The 23889-nt window shown below is 48.8% G+C and overlaps 1 protein-coding gene across 18 annotated transcripts in view; it reads left to right on the top strand.

The window, feature by feature from the left end:
- Nucleotides 1-23889, top strand: part of IQSEC2 (IQ motif and Sec7 domain ArfGEF 2) — a 130448-nt gene that overhangs the window by 79104 nt on the left and 27455 nt on the right. For 16 of the 18 annotated variants that reach the window (XR_002941550.3, XM_024353368.3, XM_024353367.3 and 13 more), the window contains 2 exons: nt 21098-21359; nt 22231-22632. Coding sequence is in view for 17 of the 18 variants with exons in the window: in XM_024353368.3 (XP_024209136.1) it covers nt 21098-21359; nt 22231-22632 (664 nt within the window). In the remaining variant the exon portion in view is untranslated. Of the gene's footprint in view, nt 1-10099; nt 10837-18485; nt 19055-21097; nt 21360-22230; nt 22633-23889 lie in introns of those variants that run through there. The other 2 variants (XM_024353364.3, XM_024353372.3) reach the window with 2 other exon arrangements.

Below are 23889 nucleotides of genomic sequence, written 5' to 3'. Positions count from 1 at the left end.
CAGGTCCAGTTGGTATTCTGGAAGTTCTGGTATGATGGAAATTCTAGCAAATCTTGAAAGATCAGATAATAGGAAAAGATAGATAGCTTCCCAGTTCATCCCATAAGGCTAGTATAACTAGACAGGTTTAAACAAAATAAAAAAAAAACAACTATAGCCTAATGCCACATATTAATAGAGCAACAACTATTTTCAATAAAAGATTATCAAATGGAATCCATCAGTGTATTAAAAGAAGAATATATTGTGACAAATGAAAGTTTGCCCCAAGAGTGCAGGGATTGTTCAACATTAGGAAATGTTATTGTAATTTATTGTATTAAGATATTAAAGAGAAAATATCATATAATCATCTCCATAAATGCTGAAAAGTGATCTGATTAAATTATACATCTATTCTGCTGTATTGGGGTAGTTTGTTACACAGTAATAGATGACTAAATAGTAAGCTAGGAATCATGAAAACTTCCTTAACTTGGTAAAGAATTTTTATCAGAAACCAAAGAGAATCATCAAATGTAACAGTGAGGCCCTAGATACATTTCCATTGAATTCAGGAACAAAATAAGGATGGCTGCTATCGCTGTTATTAACCAATATTTTTCTGGAAGTTTTAACCAGTGGGATTAACAAAAGAAATACATGGTATAAATGTTAGAAAGACAGAGTTAGAATTAGCATTATTTGAGGATGGTATGATTGTCTACTTAGATAATCGAAGAGAATAAAATGAAAAATTAGTAGAACTAAGAAGAAAAGTCAGTGCAGTGAGTAGACACAGATAAATATACACGCAAACCATTAACTTCTCTGAGTACCAGCAATAACTAATTAGAACACATAATAGAAAAGATCCCATTCACAATAGAAAAAATAATTCTATAAAACCACTATGAATTTACAAGAAATGTGAAATACTTCTCTATAGAAAACTATAAAATTTAATCAACGGCTGTAAGAAGACTTGAGTAAAACAAAGTTATATCTTGTTCCTGGATGAGAAGAGTCACTGTGGTAAAAATGACATTTTGTTCCCAATTTGGCCAAAACATTCATTGCATTCCTTATTAAAATTTCAGTGATATTTTCTTTGGGATTTGAGTGATTGGAGTTTAAAGTTCATTCAGAAGAGTAAATGTTCATGAATCACTAAGAAAATTTTGAAAAAGAATGCAGGTGGCCGGGCGTGGTGGCTCACGCCTGTAATCCCAGCACTTTGGGAGGCCGAGGTGGGCTGATCACGAGGTCAGGAGATCGAGACTATCCTGGCTAACACGGTGAAACCCCGTCTCTACTAAAAATACATTAAAAAAAAAATTGCCAGGCGTGGTGGCGGGTGCCTGTAGTCCCAGCTACTCAGGAGGCTGAGGCGGGAGAATGGTGTGAACCTGGGAGGCAGAGTTTGCAGTGAGCCAAGATCTCAGTCTCAAAAAAAAAAAAAAAAAAAAAAAAAAAGAATGAGGGCAACTTGTTATTCTGTTAGATATAAACTTACCATAAAGCTGCAATAATTTCAAATGTTCTATCACAGAAATAGAGGACTACAGACATGAAACAAAATAGAGAGTTTAGACACAAACTTATGTTCATATGGGAATTTAATTCATGACAAAAGACATCTCAAATCAGTGGGGAGTCAATAAATGAGATGGGACTATTGGTTACCCATTTGGGAAAAAAAATTTAAGTGAAATCCTTGTCTCATATGAAAACAAATACAGGCCAGGTGCAGTGGCTCATGGGGTTACATGCTGAGGCGGGTGGATTGCTTGAGCTCAGGAGTTCAAGAGCAGACTGGGAAACATGGCAAAACACCAAAAATACAAAAATTAGCTGGGCCTGGTGGCACATGCCTGTAATCCCAATTCGGCAGGATGAGACAGGAGAATTGCTTAAACCCGGGAGGTGGAGGATGCAGTGAGCTGAGATCTCGCCACTGCACTCCAGCCCTCCAGCCTAGGCAACAGAGGGAGACTCTGTCAAAAGAAGAAAAAAAAAAGCCATAAAGGTACCAGAAAAAAATCTGGAATATTTTAATAATATTAGGGTGGAGAAAGCCTTCCTGAGCATGACTTAAAAACCCATAAGCTATAACATAAAGAGTAATAATTTTGGCTACATTAAAATTTAAAACTTCTGTGTGGAGAAAGATACTATACACAAAATTAAAACATAAACAGGCTAGGAGAAAGTGTTTACTACACAGATATCAGGCAAAAGGTTAATATCTCTGCCTATATCTATATCACCTTCTGGAAACTACTAAGAAAAAGATACAAAACCCATTCAAAATGGAGAGATAACATGATATGGCAATTCAGGGAAGAAATAGACAATTAGCTAATAAAGGAGAAAATATGCCCAAGCTTACTAATAGTTAAAGAAATGCAGCTAAAGCAGGCCGGGTGCGGTGGCTCATGCCTGTAATCCTAGCACTTTGGGAGGCCGAGGCAGGCGGATCACGAGATCAGGAGATCGAGACCATCCTGGCTAACATGGTGAAACTCCGTCTCTAGTAAAAATACAAAAAATTAGCCGGGCGTGGTGGCGGGCGCGTGTAGTCCCAGCTACTCAGGAGGCTGAGGCAGGAGAATGGCGTGAACCCGGGAGGCGGAACTTGCAGTGAGCCAAGATTGCGCCACTGCACTCCAGCCTGGGCAACAGAGCGAGACTCCGTCTCAAAAAAAAAAAAAAAAAAAAAAAAAAGAAATGTAACTAAAGCAATGAAGTGCCATTTTTAGGTTCCCAAATTAAAAATATTGGAAGGGTTCTGGAGAAACAGAACCTCTCAGATACCTTGTGCAAATTGGTAACATTTTTTATGGGGCTAGTTTGTCAGTTACCACCAGAATCCTAAATGTCTGTATTCTTCCATGCTGAGAACCATATCCTGGAGCTAGATTTCTCCAAGGTCTTGCTTCCAGAAGGACCTCAACTTGGCCAGCCAGAGGCCTTTTCTAAAACACCACAATCCAAACTGCAAACATAAGCCAGACTGTGCAACTCTTTGTCACCTGCCCTTGTAGGATATCATTCTCAACCAACTCTTAACTAAAAGGTGCATGATATATGCTTCTCAAAAGAAAGACAAGATTATGTGAGTAGGAATAATCTTTCTTTACAGCCAGACTGCAAACATGTTAAAGTAACGGAAATAACTTTTATGTGCACTTTAAACAAAATGTGCATTCCTTTGACCCAGCAGTTCAACTTTTAAGAATCTTAACCTTCAAGAATACTTGGAGACATATGCAGAGATGTTCAGTGCAGCATTGCTTGTGATACTGAAAAATTAAAACAACCTAAATGTCTATCAGTAGGGAATAGATCTTAGTCCATGATATACCCATATTATGGATTACTCTGTAGCAGATCCAAAGAAAAGGTAGCTCTGTATATACTCGCACAGCAAGATCTACAAGACTTACTGTTACATGGAGAAAGCAAGTTGCAGAACAGGGTTTACAGTATGATCCCATTTTTGTAAGGAAAAGAAAACCCCCATAACAACAGTGAAAACATGTTATGAACACCCTGTCATCATTTCAAAATTACTGGCCTTTTTCCTTGGTCCCATTTCCTTGCTTTTATTAATTCATTTCCCTCCTCCTTTATACCTTCTCCCTGTATCCAGCTGTTCAGATTTTGTTTAGATCCTTTTAATAATTAGCTCAGATACCACCTCATTCATTCAGCAAGGATTCTGTCTTGCCTGCTTTAGATTAGGCCTTGTGCTGACCTTTGGTGGAATATTGGAATGAATTGTATCTGATCCTGCTCTCATGGAGCTGAAGTCTAGAAGGGAGAAAGGCACATAGACAATGACACCGTAGTGTGATTTGGGATGGGACAGAAGTAGGCCCAGAAGGCTGCCAGATGAGGGGCAATTAACCCCTTCTGGGAAGGCTTCCTACTGGAGGGGACGTTTGTACTGAGTCTTGGAAGAGTGCTAGCTTTCCTTCATCCCCTTCCTCCACCAGAAATGGTCTTGTTCACTCTTTGGCCCTTCCAAGCAGGATGACGTCATAGGGGAAAAATAGTGGAGTCAGTACCTTTATTCAAGTCCGAGTTCTGCCACTTACCAACTCGGTGACTCTGGGCAAGTCATTTATCCTCTGAGCCTCTGTTTCCTCATCTATGTAATGGGGCTAATGCCAACTTACCTCTTAGGGCTGTCTTTAGGATTGGAGATAATGCAACGTAAGGCTCCTGGGTGACTGTCAGCTCTAGAAGAGGAGGGACTACCTGTGTCTTGTTTTCCTCATAGCCAACTGTGTAGCATTGAATTGGATTCGATCTCAAAGCTGTGTGTATTAGACGGTTCTGGAGCAAAGAATGGGCCTGACCATAGCAGGGCTTTGGGATGAGAAGGCTGAGAGGAGTACAGGGTACATGGGTTGCATCATAAGAAGAGAGAACCAGGTGCCTGGTCTTGGCTTATATAAAGGTGATGCAGGAGGGAAAATAAGAGTAGGCGTTCCTGGGAAAGGGATTCCAAGTAGGGAGTTCTGGCCCTAGTTCTTGGTCCTCTTCTACTGATACCATCTCCTAATCTCACAGTCCAGAGCAGTGAGGCATGGTGGACCACTACTTGCCATGGCATTCATGGCAATTTCAATCCCAACTTTGTCACTCACTAGCTGGCTGACCTTGACCAACTCACTTCACGTTTCTGAGCCTAGTTCCTTATCTGTTAAACAGGACTCAATACCACCAACATCATGGGGTTCATTTACTGAATGAGCTGAGCTCATTCAGATGAATGCATTCAGAATTTGAGTGGCTGGCACATAATGGGTACTCAGGAAAGAGTAGCTATTATTAGTGTTGATTTCAGTAGATACTTTTGGAGTACTGCTGTGACCAGGGTCTCTGTTGGGTAACAGTTCTTGCCCTCCATGAGTTCCCAGTCACTCAGGGAGACTGAGAAGGGCCCTGACAGAGGGGAACACTGAAGGGTAGGGAAGCCCAGAGGAAGGAATTTGGCCCTGTCTGGGGCTGGTACAGGTCAACTCAGCCTAAGAGCTGGGTCTTAAAGGTTAAGTAAGAGCCAGGGACAGAAGGGTGAAGTGTGGAAGAGCATTCCAGGCAGAAGGAATAGCATACAGCATATGGAAAAGAAACGGGATGTTATTGGGAAGGGCCAGAAGTTCCTAACCTGGGGTGCATGGGTCTCAGATGGGCTTCAGGAACCCCACGAACCTCTGGAAATTGAATGCAAAATGTTGCATTCATATATCTATGTGCATTTTTTGGTGGAAGAGATGGTCCATGGCTTTCATTAAATTGCTAAAGGGGTTTGCATTCCCCTCAAAAAGCTTGAGAACCAATATTGTTGGTGACAAAGTGTCAGTTGAATGGATTCTAAATAGGAGAGTAATTTGGCAAAATTTGTGTTTTAGAAACATCACATTAGCAGTCAGTATGAAAAATGGGTTGTATGCAGGGAAACCAGCTGGAAGGCCTAAACTGGGGTATTGGCAGAGAAGAAATGGATTTGAGCAGGGCTACTGTGTTGCACGACTCCAGTGAGCACCATTTGTTGAGAAGCACTTTAATTTCAAATTATAGAATCCAAATCCTTTGAGAGTTATTAATGAGATAGACTCAATAGAAGTGTCAGATGATATAAACTGTTGTGGATGTATAAGGTGAGGGAAAGGGAAGAGGCGAGGATGAGTCAAAGTTAGCAGAGGGCCAGAGGGACATGAGTCCATGCCAGGGTGATAGTGCAAGGGGAAAAGGGAACCTCTATTAATGCTCACCCAGCATCCAGAGTCCTTAGTCTCAGACATATTTACTAACTTTCATCCTACCCCTGGTTCTCAGAGATCCCAAGTGACACTGGCAATACTCATTTCCCTGCGGATTTTGCAGAGGAATTACTTTTGCTTTGTGAGTTAGGTCAAGTTTCCTGAAGAAAGCTGTGTTTAAGCCAGTCATTCAAGGTCCATGAGGATGCTGAGAGTTAGAGATGGGGGAGGAGGTGCTGACAGTGTCCGCAAAGGCCTGGAGGTGAGCAAGGTGAAATCAGACATTGGAGGGTGCAGAGGTCAGGCTTACCTCAAGCAGCTGTCTGAAGAGTATAGGCTTTTTATTTTATTTTATTTTTTTTTGGTAGGCAGTTGGAGAGCCATGAACAGTTCTTGAATAGGAAAAGATGAAAAGTGACATGATCAAATTAGCGTTTTAGAAGGGAAATGAGGGAGGAGGCTATGCAGTAATCCAAGGGAGAGAGAAGCCAAGGTCGTGGGCATAGAGCCGAGGAGATGGATTTGAGAGGTGATCAGGAGGAAGAGAGGACTGGAGTCAGAGACTGAAGAGGTAACCGGGGAGAGAGGAGGAGGTGGAGATGACAGAGGCTGGAGTTCGCAGTAAGTTCAAGTGTTCATGCCTGGCACTGGATTCATTCATTCACCGAATATTTATCGAATGCCAGGCACTGTGTTAGGCACTAGGGGTTTAGCACTGAACAGAACAGATGCCTGTCCTGATGGATCTTACAGTGAGTGAGACAGAAAAATAAATAAACAACTAAATGTCTAGAGTGTATCTGATGTCGATAAGTGCTACGAAGAAAAATAAAGCTGGGGTGATAAGGTAGAGAATGTTGGGGTGCCTTTTGAGAGGGAGGGCCTCTCTGATGAGGCAGTATTTGAGCAGAGGCTTGAAGGAGGTAAGAGAGTGAGCCGTGTACCTCTCAGGGACGATGTTCCAGATAGAAGGAACTACAGGTGTAAAGGCCCCGAGGCAAGAGTGTGTTTGGTCTGTTTGGGGAGCAGCAGGGAGACCAGTGTGATGGGGAAAAGGCTGAAGAAGGAGTGAGAGGAGTAGAAGATGAGATGGTAGGGGCAACATCACAGTCTATCTTTTAGAGCTATTTAGGAGGTAGAGTCCACAATAATTGGTGACTGACTTGCTAAGGGGGTAGGAAGAATCTAGGGTGACTCCAAGGTATGTTTTGGGCTCAGGTGACTGGATGAATGGTGGTGCCTTAAGGACAATGGTGAGATGCTGAGTCAGAGGTCCCTATGAGAGCTGAAGGCCCAAAGGGCCATCCTGGTAGAGCTGTCCAGCAAGCATTGGGCTCGATGGGTCCGGGACCCAGGAGAGGGATCCACACCTGAAGTTATGAAATGGAATGAGATCACTGAAAAAGTGTGGAGTGAAAGAGAAGAGGGCCAGAGCAGAACTGGGAAGGGGAAACCAACGCGTAGGGAAGGAGCCCAGGAAGAAATGGGGGCGGGGTCAGAGCAGTAGGAGGAAAAGCAGTGGGGGTGGGCTCACAGAAGCAGAGGAAGGAAAGGGCCATGCAGAGGAGGGCCTTGTTAAGAGTGTCAAATGTTGCAGCCTGGGGGGAGTAAGCCGAGGGCGGAAGAGAGTCTATTGGCTTTAACCATCAGGAGGGCCTGGGCGACCTTCCTCAGAACAGCTTCCGTGGAGTGGTGGGCGCATGAGGCAGATTGGAGTGGGTCGAAGAGCTCGTGGGAGGTACCGAAGTGAAGCAGAGATGGCCAGTGTAGACGGGTTTCTTAAGAAGAAGCTTAGCTGTGAAGAGGAGAGAGGGACAGAGGGGGATGTGGGGGCAGATAGAGGGTTTTTATTCCCAGATGGGAGAGACTTGAGCTTCTATAAATGTTGATAGGAAGGAGGCAACAGAGGGGGAGAGGTTGAAAACGCAGGGGGGAGAGGGGATGATTGTTGTGGAGGAGGTAATGGGGATGGGCTCCAGAGTCCAGGTGGAGAGACTGGCCCTAAATGCTAGAGGGGCCCCCTCTTTCTTACAGAGGAGCAAAGCAGTGATAGTGGTGGGGATACAAGGGTATTGGGGGATTGGTGAAAGAAATGCTTCAGGAAAGTTCAAAGCAACAAATGGAGAGCCCTGGCCAAGGGAACGGATGCTGGAGCTGGAAGGAAGCAGAGAATACTTCTGGCTAGGACTTCCTTAGGAAGTGGCACTTGAGCTGGGTCAGGAAATTCAGAAAGGATGGTAATAGGCAAAGATCTGTGCAGAGGGAAGAGTATTCTAAGTGGAAGAAACAGAATCAGCACACACATAGAGATGTGAAAAGGCCAGGCATGCTGATGGAATAATGAACAAGCTAGCTTGGTGAAGGCTAGGCATCAGTGAGTAGGGAACATGGATACCACTATAATGGCCGTTATAATAATAGTTACCATGCACTAAGCACCAGCCTTGCTTAGTACATATTTGAATTCCTTTAGTCCCACTGCACCCTGCAGAATAGGTATTTCCTCGGTTTGCAGGTAAGGAAAGTGTGTCCTGGAATGGTGAAGAAATGGACCCAAGGTCATCCGGCTAGTAAATGATGGGCCTGGTATTGAAACTCAGGTCCGTCTGATTCCATAGCCTGTGCTTTTGCCATCTAACAGGAAAGGCCTGGTGAGGCCATATGATGGGAGAGCCTTGAATGCCAACTTGAGGACCCTGAACTTTATCCAGGAGGCAGTGGGTGTCTGAGCAGAAGAGATGCATGCTTGAAGGTGGGCTTTAGGAAGGCTAATGTGGTTCAAGAAGGGAGGGAGAAGAAATCAGGAGGTGACTGCAGTGTTAGGGGGAGAGGAAGCAGGGGCCTCGCCTGGAAAAGAGGGGAGTGAGCAGTGGGAATGGAATATCACTTGTTCCTCATGACAGCCTGGAGAAGTGTGGATGTTCTCTTTTTATAGATGAGGAATGGGACACTCAGAAAGGGAGGGCTACTTGCCCAGAACTTGCGCCCTGCTTCATGTGATTTTGCTGATTCAGGAAGTCCGTGGAACAATGTGTCAGAGGGAGCTCTGAGTCTGAGAAAGGCGTGTGCGTGCGTGTGTGTGCTTGTCTGTGCATCAGATGGACAGCAATGCCTTCCTTTCCTTTCCCTTCACTTCCCTGTCTGCGTTCCTTCCCACCTCTTCCCATTCTTCCAGTCTCCTGGATTCCATAATTCCTGCATCCCCTGAGCCAAGGGGTCTGGGAATGAGGGTAACTGTTTCCTTGTCTGTCCCCAGAAGGTCAGCCTTGTCACTCCCAAGTCACCTGGTCCCCTCCCAGCCCAACTGTCTGTCCATCCACCATATGAAACTGTAGCCCAGCACCAGTGAATGCCACATGCAGCCTGGCCCCTGGTACTGCTCAGCAGCACCCTAGGGTTAGGTGCTTGTTCCTGCAGCGACTCTTCTCCCACTGCTGTGGCTGCTTCTGTGTGGGCAGACGGCCACTTTGGGAATTAGATTTAGCTCACGAGTAGTTAACAATAATCACCACCATGTTCCCATTGCTGGTGTTTGCCAGACACTTGATATATGTTCTAGTTCTTGCAACAGTCCTGGGAGGTTCACATCACGAGCCCCATTTTTACAGATGAGGAAACTGAGGCTCCAAGAGTGACAATAATGCGCTCAAGGGCATATAGCCTGGAACCACTTGTAGAGCTGGGATTTGAACCCAGGTCTGTTTGCTTCCAAAGCTGTGGGCTTTCCGTACTCCATTTCCAAGTATCTCCCATTTTCCTGAGCCTGAACCTTCAGGAAATACAAATCCTTGTCCTTCAAGAGCAGGGTGGGTTTCTAGAGATAGTGCCAAGTTCACCCAAAGGACCTAGTGGGATGAGTCTGAGACTTGGAGCTCCAAAAACTCTGGGTTCAAATCCTGACTCTACCACTTACCCAGCTGTGTGACCTAGAGCAAGTTATCTAACCTTTCTGAGCTTTAATTCCCTCATCTCTAAAATGCTCCTCTGCAGAGCTGTTGTAGGGGCTAAGTGAGATGATGCGTGCAAAATGAGAGCAGGTTGCTGTTATTATATTAAAATGAGGGTCAGGCACCTGGCAGGGTTAGAAAGGGAGTTGATATATGCTGAGGGTGACCTTAAGACTGAGCCCAGGCTGGGTGTGGGGGAGGGCTGTCCCAGCACACTGAGTTGGGTGTGACCCTGGATAATCCATCACACTGGCCTCCCCACCCTGACCCCCATTCTCGTCCCACCTTCTGGTTCCGGTCCTGGCCCTTCGCGTATCTCCCCTGCTCTGCAAACTAATGCCTCTGCCTCTCTCTGTCACCCACCGCCTGTGGCCTCTACCCCGCCCTTCCTGGCCCCAGGGAAGAGGAGGAGGAGGAGGAGACTGAGGAAGAGGAAGAGGAAGACGCTCACCAGTTCTGCTGTCCGGCCTCCGAGTGCAGTAGTCCCTCCTCTCGGTAACTGAGAGGACAAGGGCCATTTTCTATGCAGAAGCAAAAGCCTTAACCAGCCCCTCCTTCCCCCCACCCACCCCCCCGCAGATCCCCCCATGGGACCCTGTCCCCTGCTTCAGGAACCAGATGGGCAAGCATCGTGCCCCTTCCTCCCCCCACCTTCTTCTTGGAATTCCCATCCCCACTGCTGTCTCCTCTGGACTCCAGCCCCTGAATTAAAGAGAGCTGGAGCCCTAGGTCTGACTAAAATGTGGGAGAAGCAGAGCTTGGAGCTTGGAGCTTGGAACCTGGACCCTCCCGTACCCGCACTCCCACTTCCCAGGCACCCTGGAGCCTGCCACTACTGGAGAGGTCTCCAAATGACATCCCAAGGACCTACCTCTGTCCTCTGTGAGCACAAACAGAGATGCAGGGTGCCTAGGGCTCAGAGGACCAGACGGGGGCGGGACCCAGCCTGCCTAGTTCCCTGTCGTTTGTTCCCTTGCTGTGGCCATTGCTGCCATCTCCTCCACTGCTTGAAGGCCTCACCCCATGCCCTCTGCCACTCCCATAGTGCTCTGTAAATATTATCAGGAGGAAAAGGCCTCTCAGAGTGCGTGTTGCTGTGTACAAAGGAATTTCCATCAATAAAAGCTGATCTCTTCTCTCTGTCTGATGTATATTCCACCCACCCCACTTCCCTCTTCCAATCCCCACCAGGGCCTTGCCTTCTTTCCTATCCAGGGCTGGGAATAGGGGCCGGGAAAGAGAGTAGGGTTTGATTCGTGGTTTTGTCAACACCCAGGAGGCACTCAATAAATGCATGAATGACTCCCAACACGGGCAGGCTAACCTTGGATGTGTCGCATGACCTCTTTGACATCTATAAAAAGGAGAAGGGTTGGATTAGAGGGTCTCCAATGACTCTTCCAGCTGTGACATTTTGTGAATCTGAGATGCTACAGTTTTAAGAAGCTATGATTATGTGAATTTAATAGACAATGATTCAGTGACACATTCCACTGCAATTTTATGATTTCTATTTCTACAATGCAGTGATTTGGGGATTTTCCAGTCCTGTGGTTTTAAGATTGCATAATTCTACCATTTGAACAAATTCTGATGATGCAATTTTAATATTCTGCAATGTTTAGATTCCTTGATCGTTTACTTTTAAGGTTCTGATTCTACAACTTTAGGGATCTCTGAATCTGAGAGGAAGCCATTTCCCTCCAATGCAACGACCCTAAATATTCCCTGCACCTGGGCAGAGGCTGGTTCTAAGACTCCCTGGAGGCTCTCAGCTGGAGGGTGGAAGATGTCCTTTATGGGTTTGTAGGACTCACACCTTCCATGATGTGTCTGAAGTGGGCTCATACCCCCGACTTTTCCTGTCTGAGCCTTTGGTATTAGACAAATCTGAGTTTACCTTCTGGTTCTGCCACTTACATCTGTATAACCTTGAGCAAGTTTTTTCTTCTCCTTGAGCTTTGTTTTCCTCCTGAGTACAGTGAGAATATACCTACCTCTCTGGGTTGTCATGAAGATTAGCAAGAAAGAACACAACGAGCCCAGCATAGGAGCTTGTGCACTGTTGGGCAAGTGTGCTGTGATTGGTGGCTCTTGTTTTGATTAAGGCCCAGGTGAGAGTTTTCTCCTGTCTTTTCTTTCCTCCCTCCCTTCAGCATCTCTATCACATTGAACCTCTAGGTTTCCTAGAACCTCACCTCCTTCCCTCACTTATTGCCTCACTCGCTCAACTCATCTACTCATTCACCCATTCAAAGTCTCATTTATTTCTCCCCTCCCTCCCTGCCTGTCTCCCTTATTTACTCTTCCTCATTCTACTCAACAAAGCATTGTTTGAGCCCTTACTGGGTATAAGACCTGACGCTAAATACTGTGAGAGATCCAAAGTAAGACAGAGGCCGGGTGTGGTGGCTCACACCTGTAATCCTAGCCCTTTGGGAGGCTGAGACAGGCAGATGGCTTGAGGCCAGGAGTTTCAGATCAGCCTGGGCAACATAGTGAGATCTCGTCTCTACAAAAAGATTTTTTTTTTTTTAAGCATGACAGTGGCTGTGTCCTCTGCGAGCTCTCCATCTCCCAGGGGAGATGAGAGATGAGAAATCCTTTGGGAAAGTAGGAAGGATGCAAAGGGTTAACATGATTGGACAGGAATGGCTTCAGTAATGAGCACATTTTGTTCCTGGCCCAGAGAGGAAGGAGATGTCAAGGTGGGTGGGGAGGTGTGGTGTCCAGGAGGGCTTGCTGGAGGAAGAGGTGCAAGAGTTGAGCCTTGAAGGCTGGTAAGGGTTTGAAAAGGTGGCAAGGGGTGAGAAGGCATTATAGGAGACAGGGACCGCATAGACAAAAACCTGGGGGAGCGCTCCAGGGTCATGCAGGGGAATGGTGGGTACATTACTCTGTTTATTCTGCTCTCCAGGGTGTGTGAATGTAGGTGACCTGGGGCTGGGGACGAGGAGACCATTCTACCCTTCTGCTGAATGGAGAGAGAAGCAAGTGTGGGGGTGGGGACGGGGGTTCAACTACATGGAGGGAGGGGGCAAGTCAGGGTCAGATGGCCCTCCCGACCCGTGGGCAACTGAATTGGCTGAATCGGGCAGAGGGCTTGTGCTGTGGGAAGGGGGTGGGGTTTTGATCAGCCGTGAGAGAAATATGTGTGCACGCATGGCCTCCATGTGGCCGGGCATCCTCACACATGTCTTTGCACAAGGCTCTGCAGGTCTCACAGTTGTGAGACTGTGCACACTGCTGCAGAGCTGAGGAAATGTGATGATGTGAGACTGGGTGTGAGGAATTCTGAGTGTGAGGTTGATTGTGTGAAGTGGTGACTTTATGTACCTGGCAGCCTTGATGTCTGTGTCTGGTGGATGTAATCACAAGGCTGGGTGTGGGTGGCTTTTAAGCACATGAGGCTGTGGCCTTTAGGGTGACAGTTGTCAGGCAGGATGGTCACACACACACAGACACACGTGATTTCTACCTGTGGTCTTCGAGGACCCAGGGTGGCTGCTGAGTAACTGCTGTGTGCTTAGTACTGGCATGAGTGCCATAGGTCCGCAAAGGTGAATCACACTGGGCCGCTGCCCTTGGGAAACAGGACGGGGGTGTGGGGTGGGAGACGGACACTTTAAGAGAGAACCACAAGTTAGCCAGGAAGAAAGACTGACTGTGATATATGGGTATGCATAAGACACAGGGGAGGGAGTCACTGACCCTGTCATGTTCCGTGAGCGGCAGGAGTGAGTCAGCATTGACTTCCCAGAAGGACCAACCTGCTCAGGGTACTGCAAGATGAAGATGAGCTCACCCAGATCAATCAAGTCGGGGGGTGAAGGGGAGACAGAAGACATTCTGGGCAGAAGAAACAAAGGAAGAGTATGAGCATGGGCTTGGTTATGTGGATCAGCTTGCTGTAGTCTAGGAATTGCAAGTAACCTGCTATTGCCTGTGACATTGAGGAACTTACAGGGCAGGGTGGGAGGTGAGGGGTGGGGAGACAGGCCAGATTCAGAGGGGCTTCTGAAGCTAAGAGTGGGATGCTGGCCAGAGGTGAGGGGGATTCTTGTCCTGTGCAACCCTGGGCAAGTCACTTTGACTCTCTGGGCCTCCATTTGGGTCTGTGGGATTGGATGGTTCATAAAGCCTAGTCCGTCCAGTCCATCCCAGCTCTGTGCGTCTTCTGCCACCCTTGGCTAGCCACATCCATGAGTCATCGCTCTTGAAGTCAGGAGCTTCTTCCATCTAACCTCAGTCCTTCCTGCTTCCTCCTGGGTTGCTTCCTCATTCACCCACTCCACAAATATTTACCCAGCATCCGATCCTTTGTGCGCCACTGTGGGAAGGCACGGGGAGATGAAGAATGCGAGGACTGTACCTTGAAGGGACTGCTTATAGTGCCTGGGACAGAGGGTGGGGTGGTGCTAAGAGCACGGGCTTTGTGTTCAGATACACTTTTGTTTGAATCTTGGCTCCACCAGTGCTGAGCTTCAAGGCTTTGGGCAGGTTACTTCATCTCTCTGTACCTCAGTTTCATCATCTGTGCTGTCCTCCTCAGAGAGAACAACCCAAACCTTGCAGTGTTGCTCAGCCTAGCAAAATGACAACTCAATAAATGACAACTATTATTTTTAGGGCTGCACAGCAGCAAAGCTGGGATTCAAACCCAGGTCTTGTGCTCCCAAAGCCCGTGTATGCAGCTCAGCTCCTTTGAAGGCTTCTTTCTTCCCTGTCAGTTCCTGTGCCAAGCCAGGCTGGGCTCGGGCTTAGATCCCTGTGACACTGGGATTGGGCAGCAGAACTAGCTTGCAGAAGAAATATTGGAGGGAGAGGTGGCTGCAGTCCCCCCGCCTCCTCTCTCCCCTGCCACTGGGTCCAGTCTCCTGGCCCAGTCTGCTCCTTCCAGAACCCAAAGCCCCTGGTCCCATCCAGGTGCAATGACCTCCTCGTCTTGTTTTCTTGTCTCTACTTCCAGTCCGTCCCGTTCCCCCCGCTGCCACCTAAGTTGTCATGGGGATAGTCCTCACCATCCCTAGCTTCCTCTTGCCCTCATCTTATGATATCCATGGCAACAGCCCCCATTCGTTTCCATGACAACTGCATCCTGATCCCATCCCCTGCTGGCTGCCTGGTTCCGGGCAGTGCCAATAAAGGGAAGGAGGGAGAGAAGACCTCCCATTAGAAGCAGCATTCGAGGAGGATTAGTGCCCCTGCCATGGGCAGGCCAGCCCCAGATCCCTGTGGAACATCCTACACTGCTTCTCCCCATCTTAGTGCTTTGGCACACAAGGTTCCCTCACTCTTCATCTCTACCAACTCCTTCCAGGCAAGACCCAGTCCACAAGCTTCCTCCCCCAGGAAGCCTTCCGGGCAGCAGAGGAACTAGCACAAGCTTTGGGGTTTGAATCTCTGTCCTGCCACTTGCTAGCTCTGAGACCTTTGGCAGTCATTTCCCCTCTTGGAGTTTTTTTCTTCATCTGCAAAATAGGAATCCTAATTCTTCCCTCACGTTTGCCATGCAGATTAAATAATGTGTGGAAAATGCCTGACACAGGGAAGGTGCGCAGTAAGTGCAAGTTTATTTTTATTCTGCTCAACCACCCCCAAACAGAAGGGATCTCTCTCCTGCACTCCCCCAGCACTTCCTCTGTTCCCCAGCCCTGATAACTTTCTGCTTTGTACTGTGGTTATTTGTGTAACATAGCTTATTTCCCCCTCTGCAGAGGATGCTCTCCAATTTCCCCCACAGAATAGCCCAGCAGACAGCGCACATGGGCGTGTGTGTGTGAGTGTGTGTGTGTGGTTGTGTCCGTATATGTGCATGTCTGCATGTGTTTGTGTCTATTTTCTTGTGTCTGTGGATGTGTTTTTGTTTCTAGGTTTGTCTGCCTTTGCATGTGTCTGTGTTATTGTACCTCTGCATGCATGTGTGTGAGTGTGTGTGTGTGTGTGTGTGTGTGTGCGCACATGCAGATGTTTTGCTCCTGGCTGGGAAGAGTCCAGAGAGGGGGTGCTCCCAGACCGTTTCTGAAGTCCAGGAATCCAAAGAGGGAATTGGTTTTGCTTGACCCCTGCACAGATGAGAAACTGAGTTGCAGAGAGGAAAAGTGACATGCACGGGCTCACACAGCTGGTCAGTGGCAGTCAGGACCTGAGCCTTGGCCTGCCCAGCGTCTTACTCTACAACAGGCTCTTTCTCTCTCTGTGTGTTTGCATGTGTGTGTATGTGTGCGAGAGAAAGAGAAGAAGAGAGATTTTCCATGTGATCAGCATGTCCCCGAGTGTTGTTCTGGGGGCTCTGACTTGAGGGATTCCACATCCCCAGTGCTGTTTCTTCAGCAGTATGTATGATGTCAGAAGCAACGCCGTCAAGCACCCTCCTTTTTTTGCCAGGCTCCCTTGTGGGAGGCTGTGCTGACAGCCTGATCTCCCTGCCACTATTCCCTTTGCAACCAAAACGGGGGTGAGCTCTCAAGGGAGGAATTGCCAAAGAGTGCAGAGCCAGGGGCAGCACGGAGCCGGGAGTGAGGAGAGGCAACAAGATGTCATGAAAAGCCTGGGCCCTGGGTTTGAATCCTAGCTTTTTTACTTAATAGCTATGTGACCTTGAGCAAGTTTATGTCACCTCTCTGAGCCTCAGTGTCTTCATCTATGAAATGAGGCTAATGGTGCCTGCCTTGGTAAGTTTCAAGAATTCAATGAGCTAAGTAGTGCCTTTGCCCTAGGAATTAGAGGTGACAACAGGGCCCTACTGCAGCCCGAGAGAAGCGGGTGTAAGACAGCCTGTGTGGAGGAGGCAGGCAGGCATGGAAAGGCATACCTGAGCAGAGCATTGAAGGCTGAGCAGGAGGTAGCCAGGTTGGGGCAATGGGGCAGAGAATATATGAGGTGGGGGTCAAGTCAGGAGAGCCATCCATGGCCACAGTGAGGAAGATGAAGGTTATCCCATGGCTGCTGATTCCTGGAACACCCAAGTTAGATCATGTCCCTCCTCTGCTCACCTCAATCAGAGCAAAAGCCAAAGTCTTTATTGTAGGCTCGTGCCCTTTCCGATTTGGCCCCCATGACCTCTCTGATCTTACCTCCTATCTCCTCTCATTCACTCTGTTCCGGCCACACTGGCCTCTTCACTGTTTCTCGAACATGCCAGACACAGTTCTACCTCCGGGCCTTTGCGCTGGCTGTACCCTCTCTCTGGACTGCTCTGCCTTTGCCATGCAACTTCCTCTCACTTCCCTCAGCACTCTGCTTATATGCCATTGCTCCAGAAAGGCCTTCCCTGAGCACCACATCTCAAACAGCACCTTTTCGCAATCTGCTATATTTTCCTTCCTAGCACTTCACCCCTACCTGAAATGGCAGGATATATTTACTTGTTTCTTTCTTCTCTAAGCCTCCAACCTTGTGCCCCCCATAATGAGACAATTCTCTGGGTCCCAGCCACACCCATTCCCTCACTAGAACATCACCTCCCTGAGAATGTTCTCGTGCATTTTGCTCACTAGTATATTTCCAGCACCCAGCACTGTGCCTGGCATACAGAGGGTGCTCAGTTGTTGTTTGTTGAGTGAGTTATCTGGCGCTGTGGAAGGGTTTTAGTGAGAGAATGAAATAGTTAGGTTAGTACAGTTTTGTTTTTGTTTTTGTTTTTGTTTTTGAGACAGGGTCTCACTTTGTTGCCCAGGCTGGAGTGCAGTGGCACGATCACAGCTTACCGCAGCCTTGACCTCCTGGGCTCAAGCGATTTTCCTGCCTCAGCCTCCCTAGTAGCTAGGACCACAGGCATGCGCCACCACGCCTGGCTAATTTTTTATTTTCTGTAGAGACGGGGTCTCCCTGTGTTGCCCAGGCTGGTCTTGAACTCCTGGGCTTAAGTGATCCTCCTACCTCAGCCTACCAAAGTGCTGAGATTATGGGCCTGAGCCACCATGCCTGGCAATACTTTTTTTTTTTGAGATGGAGTCTCACTCTGTCACTCAGGCTGGAGTGTGGTGGCACAATCTTGGCTCACTGCAGCCTCCACCTCCCGGGTTCAAGCGATTCTCGTGCCTCAGCCTCCCAAGTAGCTGGGACTACAGGGGCCCGCCACCACACCTGGCTAATTTTTTGTATTTTTGGTAGAGATGAGGTTTTGCCATGTTGCCCAGGCTGGTCTTCAACTCCTGCCTTAAGTGATCCTTCCATGTCAGCCTCTGGAGTAGCTGGGATTACAAGTATAAGCCACTGTGCCCAGCTAGATTTGTACTTTTTTTTTTTTTTTTTTTTTTTTTGGAGACAGTCTCACTCTATCTCCCAGGCTGGAGTGCAGTGGTGCGATGTCAGCTCACTGCAACCTCTGTCTCCTGGGTTCAAGTGATTCTCCTGCCTCAGCCTCCCAAGTAGCTGGGATTACAGGCACACCCACCATGCTCAGCTAATTTTTGTATTTTTAGTAGAGATGTGGTTTCATCATGTTGGCCAGGCTGGTCTTGAATTCCTGACCTCAGGTGATCCACCTGCCTTGGCCTCCCAAAGTGCTGGGATTACAGGCATGATCCACGGCGCCAGGCCTAGATTTGTACTTTTGGTGGTGGTGGTGGTGGGTTTTGTTTGTTTGTTTGTTTGTTTGTTTGTTTTTAGACGGAGTCTCGCTCTGTCTCCCAGGCTGGACTGCAGTGGCACAATCTTGGCTCACTGCAACCTCTGCCTCCTGGATTCAAGTGATTCTCCTGCCTCAGCAGGAGATTACAGGCCCCCACCACCACGCCCGGCTAATTTTTGTATTTTCATTAGAGACGGGTTTTCGCCATGTTGCCCGGGTTGGTTTTGAACTCCTGGCCTCATGTGATCTGCTCGCCTCAGCCTCCCAAAGTGCTGGGATTACAGGAGTAAGCCACCACGCCCGGCCCAGATTTGTACTTTTGAAAGCTCTCACTGGCCACAGGGTGAAGAATGGGTTGGAAGAGGAGATTGGAGGCTGTGGTAAAAGTTCAGGAGAGAGTATTTCTTAGAGCAGCCTCCTGAGCACATTCATTGACTCCCTCTGGACGGCAGCTTTTATTGAGCACCTACTCTGTTCCAGGCCGTGTACTCTGTGTTAGCTGGGAGATTATCAAATTCTCTTCCTGAGCTGGGATTCTGGGAGTCATGAACACAAATAGCTGTCACGCTTTGCCAAAGCTAACCTGTGCCATAAAAAGCAGGACAGACATGTGCTGTGTGGGGGAGCTCTGAACAGGATCAGCAATAATTTCTGGCTGGAGGCGGGATTCAGGAGGGCTTCTTAGTGGTGGCATATGACCTGAATCTTGACGGAACTAGGATGTGGGGGAATTTCTCAGATTGCAGATGGCGGAGACGATGGGGATTGCATTTCAAGTGGTAGGTACTGTATGAGCAGTTTTGGAGGTAGAAAGCAGAGGAGCATTTGGGAAAAGCAGGATGTGGGCCAGGCTGGAATGATGGGTGGATGGAGTAGGGGGCTGGCAGCCAACCCTGAAGTATGGCTTAATGTTTAAGAGTGTGGGCTCTGGAGTCAGACTGCCTGGATTTGAATCCTGGCTCTATCATTAGTAGCTGTGTGACCATAGATATGTTACTTAACCTCTCTGGGCCTCAGTTTCTTTATGTGTAAAATGAAGATAAATTACAGTACCTACCTCATACGGTTGTCTTGAAGAGCAAGCAAGTTATTCAGTGTGAAGTGGTAAGAATGGTACCTAAATGTGCTAAATGGTCTATAAATATTAGCTGTTGTATCTTGGAGAAGCCTCAAATGCCAGAATAAGGGACTTGGGCTATCTCTTCTGAGCAGTGGAAGTTATAGATGATGGTTCATGCATACAGGAGACAGTTGATCAAAACTGGGCTTGAGCCGTGTGCTGGGAGGGGAGTTTTGAGAGATTAGTGGGCAAGATCCTGCAGTCCTGGCAGGGAGGAGAGGAACATCTTGGATGCCGGGGGTGGGCTGAGCTGGGGCTGAACCCTGGAGTGGGGGTGATGTCAGGGCCACCGCCCCAGGCCCAGGAGGAGAGAGAATTTGGGGTGGAGAGCGAGCGATGGGTGGGCGCTCTCCCCAGGGCGGAGCCGAGCTCCACAGCGCTGCAGCCCGGGACCGGGCCGGGCCTCGTGGGCGCAGCCTTCACACCACATCCAGCCCCCAGTGCAAAGCGCTCTGCTGCAAGGCTGGCAGGCCTGTTGCAGTTCCAGCTCCTGCACTGGTAGGGTCCCCCCCAGTACCTACCCCAGCCCATTTCTGCCCTTTGCCTTTGCCTCTGCCAAATAGGGGCTGGGGAGTACCCCTTCACCTGTTTACCAGCCAAGAGCCTCCAACCTTGTGCCCCCCATAATGAGACCATTCTCTGGGTCCCAGCCACACCCATTCCCCCCACAGCCTCCTCCATGCCTCACCTGCGTGTTCCTTCCCGCCCGACTCCTTCCCTGTCTTCCCCACCTCTGTGGCTCTTCACCATGCAGGCTCGGCTCAAGGCGCCTGGGCTCTGTCGCCACCTGGGTTCCCTGGCAGCCTGGTTGCCATGGCACCATGGGAGCAGTTCTGGTGGAACAACAGCTCTGGGAAACCAGGGCAGGCAAGACCCGGGGCCCAGCTCCTGCCACGCGTGGAGACTCCCCTGCCCCCTTCCCCCAGCTGAGCAGAGGAGGCCATGAGGAGAAAAAGGAAGCTGCCCCGCAGGGCTGCTCTTTACCTGTGAGGATGCTGGATGGGAGGTGCCTCCCACTGTTGCTGCTCGCCCTGCCCTGCTGCTGGCCCTGCCCTCGCAACCAGGGAACCCTGGGAACTGGCTTGGCCTGGCCTGGAGTCCAGGCACCAGGGGGCAGGGGCCAGGCTGCAGGGGACAGGGCTGGGCAGATGAGGGGAGAGCTGTGTGCAGGGGTGGACCTCACACAGCTGGGACAGGGCTGGGAGGGGGTGGCGCTTTGAAGGAGCTAGTCTGGGGTGGTGCTGGGAATCGGACTGGGAGGGAAATCACAGCGCGCACTGCGTTGGGGACAAGGCCAGGAGGGGATGGAGCTGTAAGGGGAAGAGGTCTGTGGGGAGGGGTGGAGCTGTGAGGGGACAGAAGAAAGGGCATGAGGAGACAAGACTGGGAGGAGAGTGGTCTAGGGGAGAAGGCTGTGAGGGGTGAGGAGGACTGGGGACCAGACAGAGCCTTGAGGGAAAGGAGTCTAAGAGGATCTTGCCGTGAAGGCAGGGGGGCTGGAAGGGAGGGGACTTGGGTGGGAGTGGGGAGACGTCCAAGAGCTAGGACTCACCGTGGCCTGTAAGTGTTGGGTCCCTATATCTGTGAGGAAGCTGGGGTGGATGGGATGGAGGGCAGGGATCTGGCTCACCCACTCTCAGTCTGGCCCAGTAGGCCCCTCTCCTGTCCCCACATCCTGGCTCATCTTATCTCATCCCCACAGTGTGGAGGGTGATGCCCCAGGCAGTGACCTGAGCACAGCGGTTGATAGTCCTGGGAGCCAACCCCCCTACCGGCTGAGCCAGCTGCCCCCCTCCAGCAGCCACATGGGGGGCCCCCCTGCTGGAGTGGGCCTTCCCTGGGCTCAGCGGGCACGCCTCCAGCCAGCCAGTGTCGCCCTGAGGAAGCAGGAGGAGGAGGAGATAAAGCGCTCCAAGGCCCTATCGGACAGCTATGAACTCTCCACAGACCTGCAGGACAAGAAGGTGCAACAGAGGCGTCTGGTTGGGAATGGGAGTCGGGATGCAAGAGAGCGCCAGGGGAGGGTTTGGGATGTGGCTCTTGGGGGTGGTATCAGGGAGGGATAATGAGGCTGGAATTGGAGAAGACTGGCCCAGGACCCTTCACCCCACTGGGGATGCACTCATTCACCACCCATCCACTGAGGCTTGTATTCACTCAAGAAACATTTACTGAGCTCCCTGCCCGGGTCCTGGCGATGTAAAGATGAATGAGTCCTGGATCCAGTCCCCAAAAAACTCAGTCTAACAGGAAGAACACACATCAGTTGACCTCTTCAGAAGAGTGCCATACAATAGATTGTTTAGCTAAAAAGAAAGGTGGAGGGAAAACAAAATAATACATATAGGAAAAAACTGGAAGGACATATACAAAAACATATACCCTACACCAAAAGACATATTCTAGTTATGCTTAGGTGTTTGGAATGTAGGTAATTCAACCTACCTACCTACCTTCCTTCCTTCCTTCTCTGCCTTTCTCTCTCCCTCTCTCCTTCTCCTTTCTCATTCTCTTTCTTCCTCCTTTCTTTCCTTCTTGCTCTCCATTTATTTCTACCTTGCTTTCTTTTTTTTTTTTGGCTTCTCTGTTTGTATCCTGTTTTCAAATAATCAATATGTTCTTCTTGCAAATAAGAAAACAAAACATAATCCAATCCCATTTGACTAGTGTTATCTGAAATTCAAGTGAGGAGACAACACTGAGCACCTAGCCTGGCGCTCTCGGTGGCTGTAAGCAGTCAGCCATGATTCCAGTGGGGGTGGTGTGGTTGAGTGCCTAGGGAGATGAGGCTGCCATGACTTTCTGACCTTGTTCCCCTCGACCCTTCTCTGCCAGGTGGAAATGCTGGAGAGGAAGTATGGGGGCTCCTTCCTGAGCCGCAGGGCTGCCAGGACCATCCAGACAGCCTTCCGCCAGTACCGCATGAACAAGAACTTTGAGCGGCTACGCAGCTCAGCCTCAGAGAGCCGCATGTCCCGCCGCATCATCCTTTCCAACATGCGGATGCAGTTCTCCTTTGAGGAGTATGAGAAGGCACAGAACCCCGCGTACTTCGAGGGCAAGCCTGCCTCGCTGGACGAGGGTGCCATGGCTGGTGCCCGGAGCCACCGGCTTGAACGGGGGCTCCCATATGGAGGCTCCTGTGGTGGGGGCATCGATGGTGGTGGAAGCTCCGTCACCACATCTGGAGAGTTTTCTAATGACATCACAGAACTTGAGGACTCCTTCTCCAAACAGGTCAGGATCCCTGAAAAGGACCTTTCTTCCCCATCCCCGTGTTCTGGCTACTCCTGCTACTTTTTACCTAGATTGCAAACTGAAAGAAGTTGCGTGACAGGCATTTAATAACAGCAAATAGCTACCATTTGAGTTGGGACTGTGAGAATAATGAGAAAGAACTGGTAAGATAGAAATTACCTTTTTTTTTTTTTTTTTTTTGAGACGGAGTTTCGCTCTCGACACCCAGGCTGGAGTGCAATGGCACGATCTTGGCTCACTGTAACCTCTGCCTCCTGGGTTCAAGTGATTCTCCTGTCTCACTCTCCCGAGTAGCTGGGATTGCAGGTATGTGACACCACGCCCGGCTAATTTTGTATTTTTAGTAGAGACAGGGTTTCACCATGTTGGTCAGGCTGGTCTCAAACTCCTGACCTCAGGTGATCCACCTGCCATCACCTCCGGAAGTGCTGAGATTACAGGCGTGAGCCACTGTGCCCGGCCAGAAATTACATTGTTAAAACAAGCAAGTTATAAATATGGGTGTTCCATGTCGTTCCCTTCTTGTGGGAAAAAATATATATGGGTGTATAGAACAAATAAGAAAAAAGTTCTCACTACTTGGAACTTGATCTACTATAAAATAAAGCTTAACTCACAGGTAGTGAGCTCCTACTGTGTGCCAGTGCTGTATATGCCTCACACCAGACCTGTGAGACAGGGATTATTATTCCCATTTAATAGAGGAGAAGACTGAGGCTAAGGACCTGGAATTGGTCCTTGTCCTCAAGGATCCCAGGGCGGTGGGAAATGGCAGACATATGTGTGCATTACTGTCTCCTGAAGTAGAGTGTGCTCTGAGCCATGAGAAAGGCTATAGTATAATGTATAGTACCTTGGGAACCCAGAGGAGGGGGAGGAAACTTTCTTCTGGGAGAACCACAGAAAACCTATTTGAGAAAACAGCATTGGAGCTGGACCTTACCAGACAGAAAAGATTTAGCAAGTTAGAAATACTTGGGAGGGTGTTGCTTACATAGGTGTTGCATCAGCAAAAGTGTGGAGGGTGGAATTGTAATGCAGTAAAGGTAGTGGGTGATCGTTGTAGGCTTGGGGTGTGTCAACATACTTGCCCAGGTGTGAATCCCAGTTCTGCCATTTCCCAACTGTGTGGCCTTGGCAAACTGTTTAACCACACTGAAACATGATCAATAAAATGGAGAGAAAATAAAATGGAGAGAAAACCCTTTTAGAGCTGTTTGGAAGACTCGGTGCAAC

This window comes from Pan troglodytes, chromosome X (genome assembly GCF_028858775.2).
Source record: "Pan troglodytes isolate AG18354 chromosome X, NHGRI_mPanTro3-v2.0_pri, whole genome shotgun sequence".
In the NCBI taxonomy this organism is placed as follows: domain Eukaryota; kingdom Metazoa; phylum Chordata; class Mammalia; order Primates; family Hominidae; genus Pan; species Pan troglodytes.
This window is presented reverse-complemented; position numbering and strand designations above follow the sequence as displayed.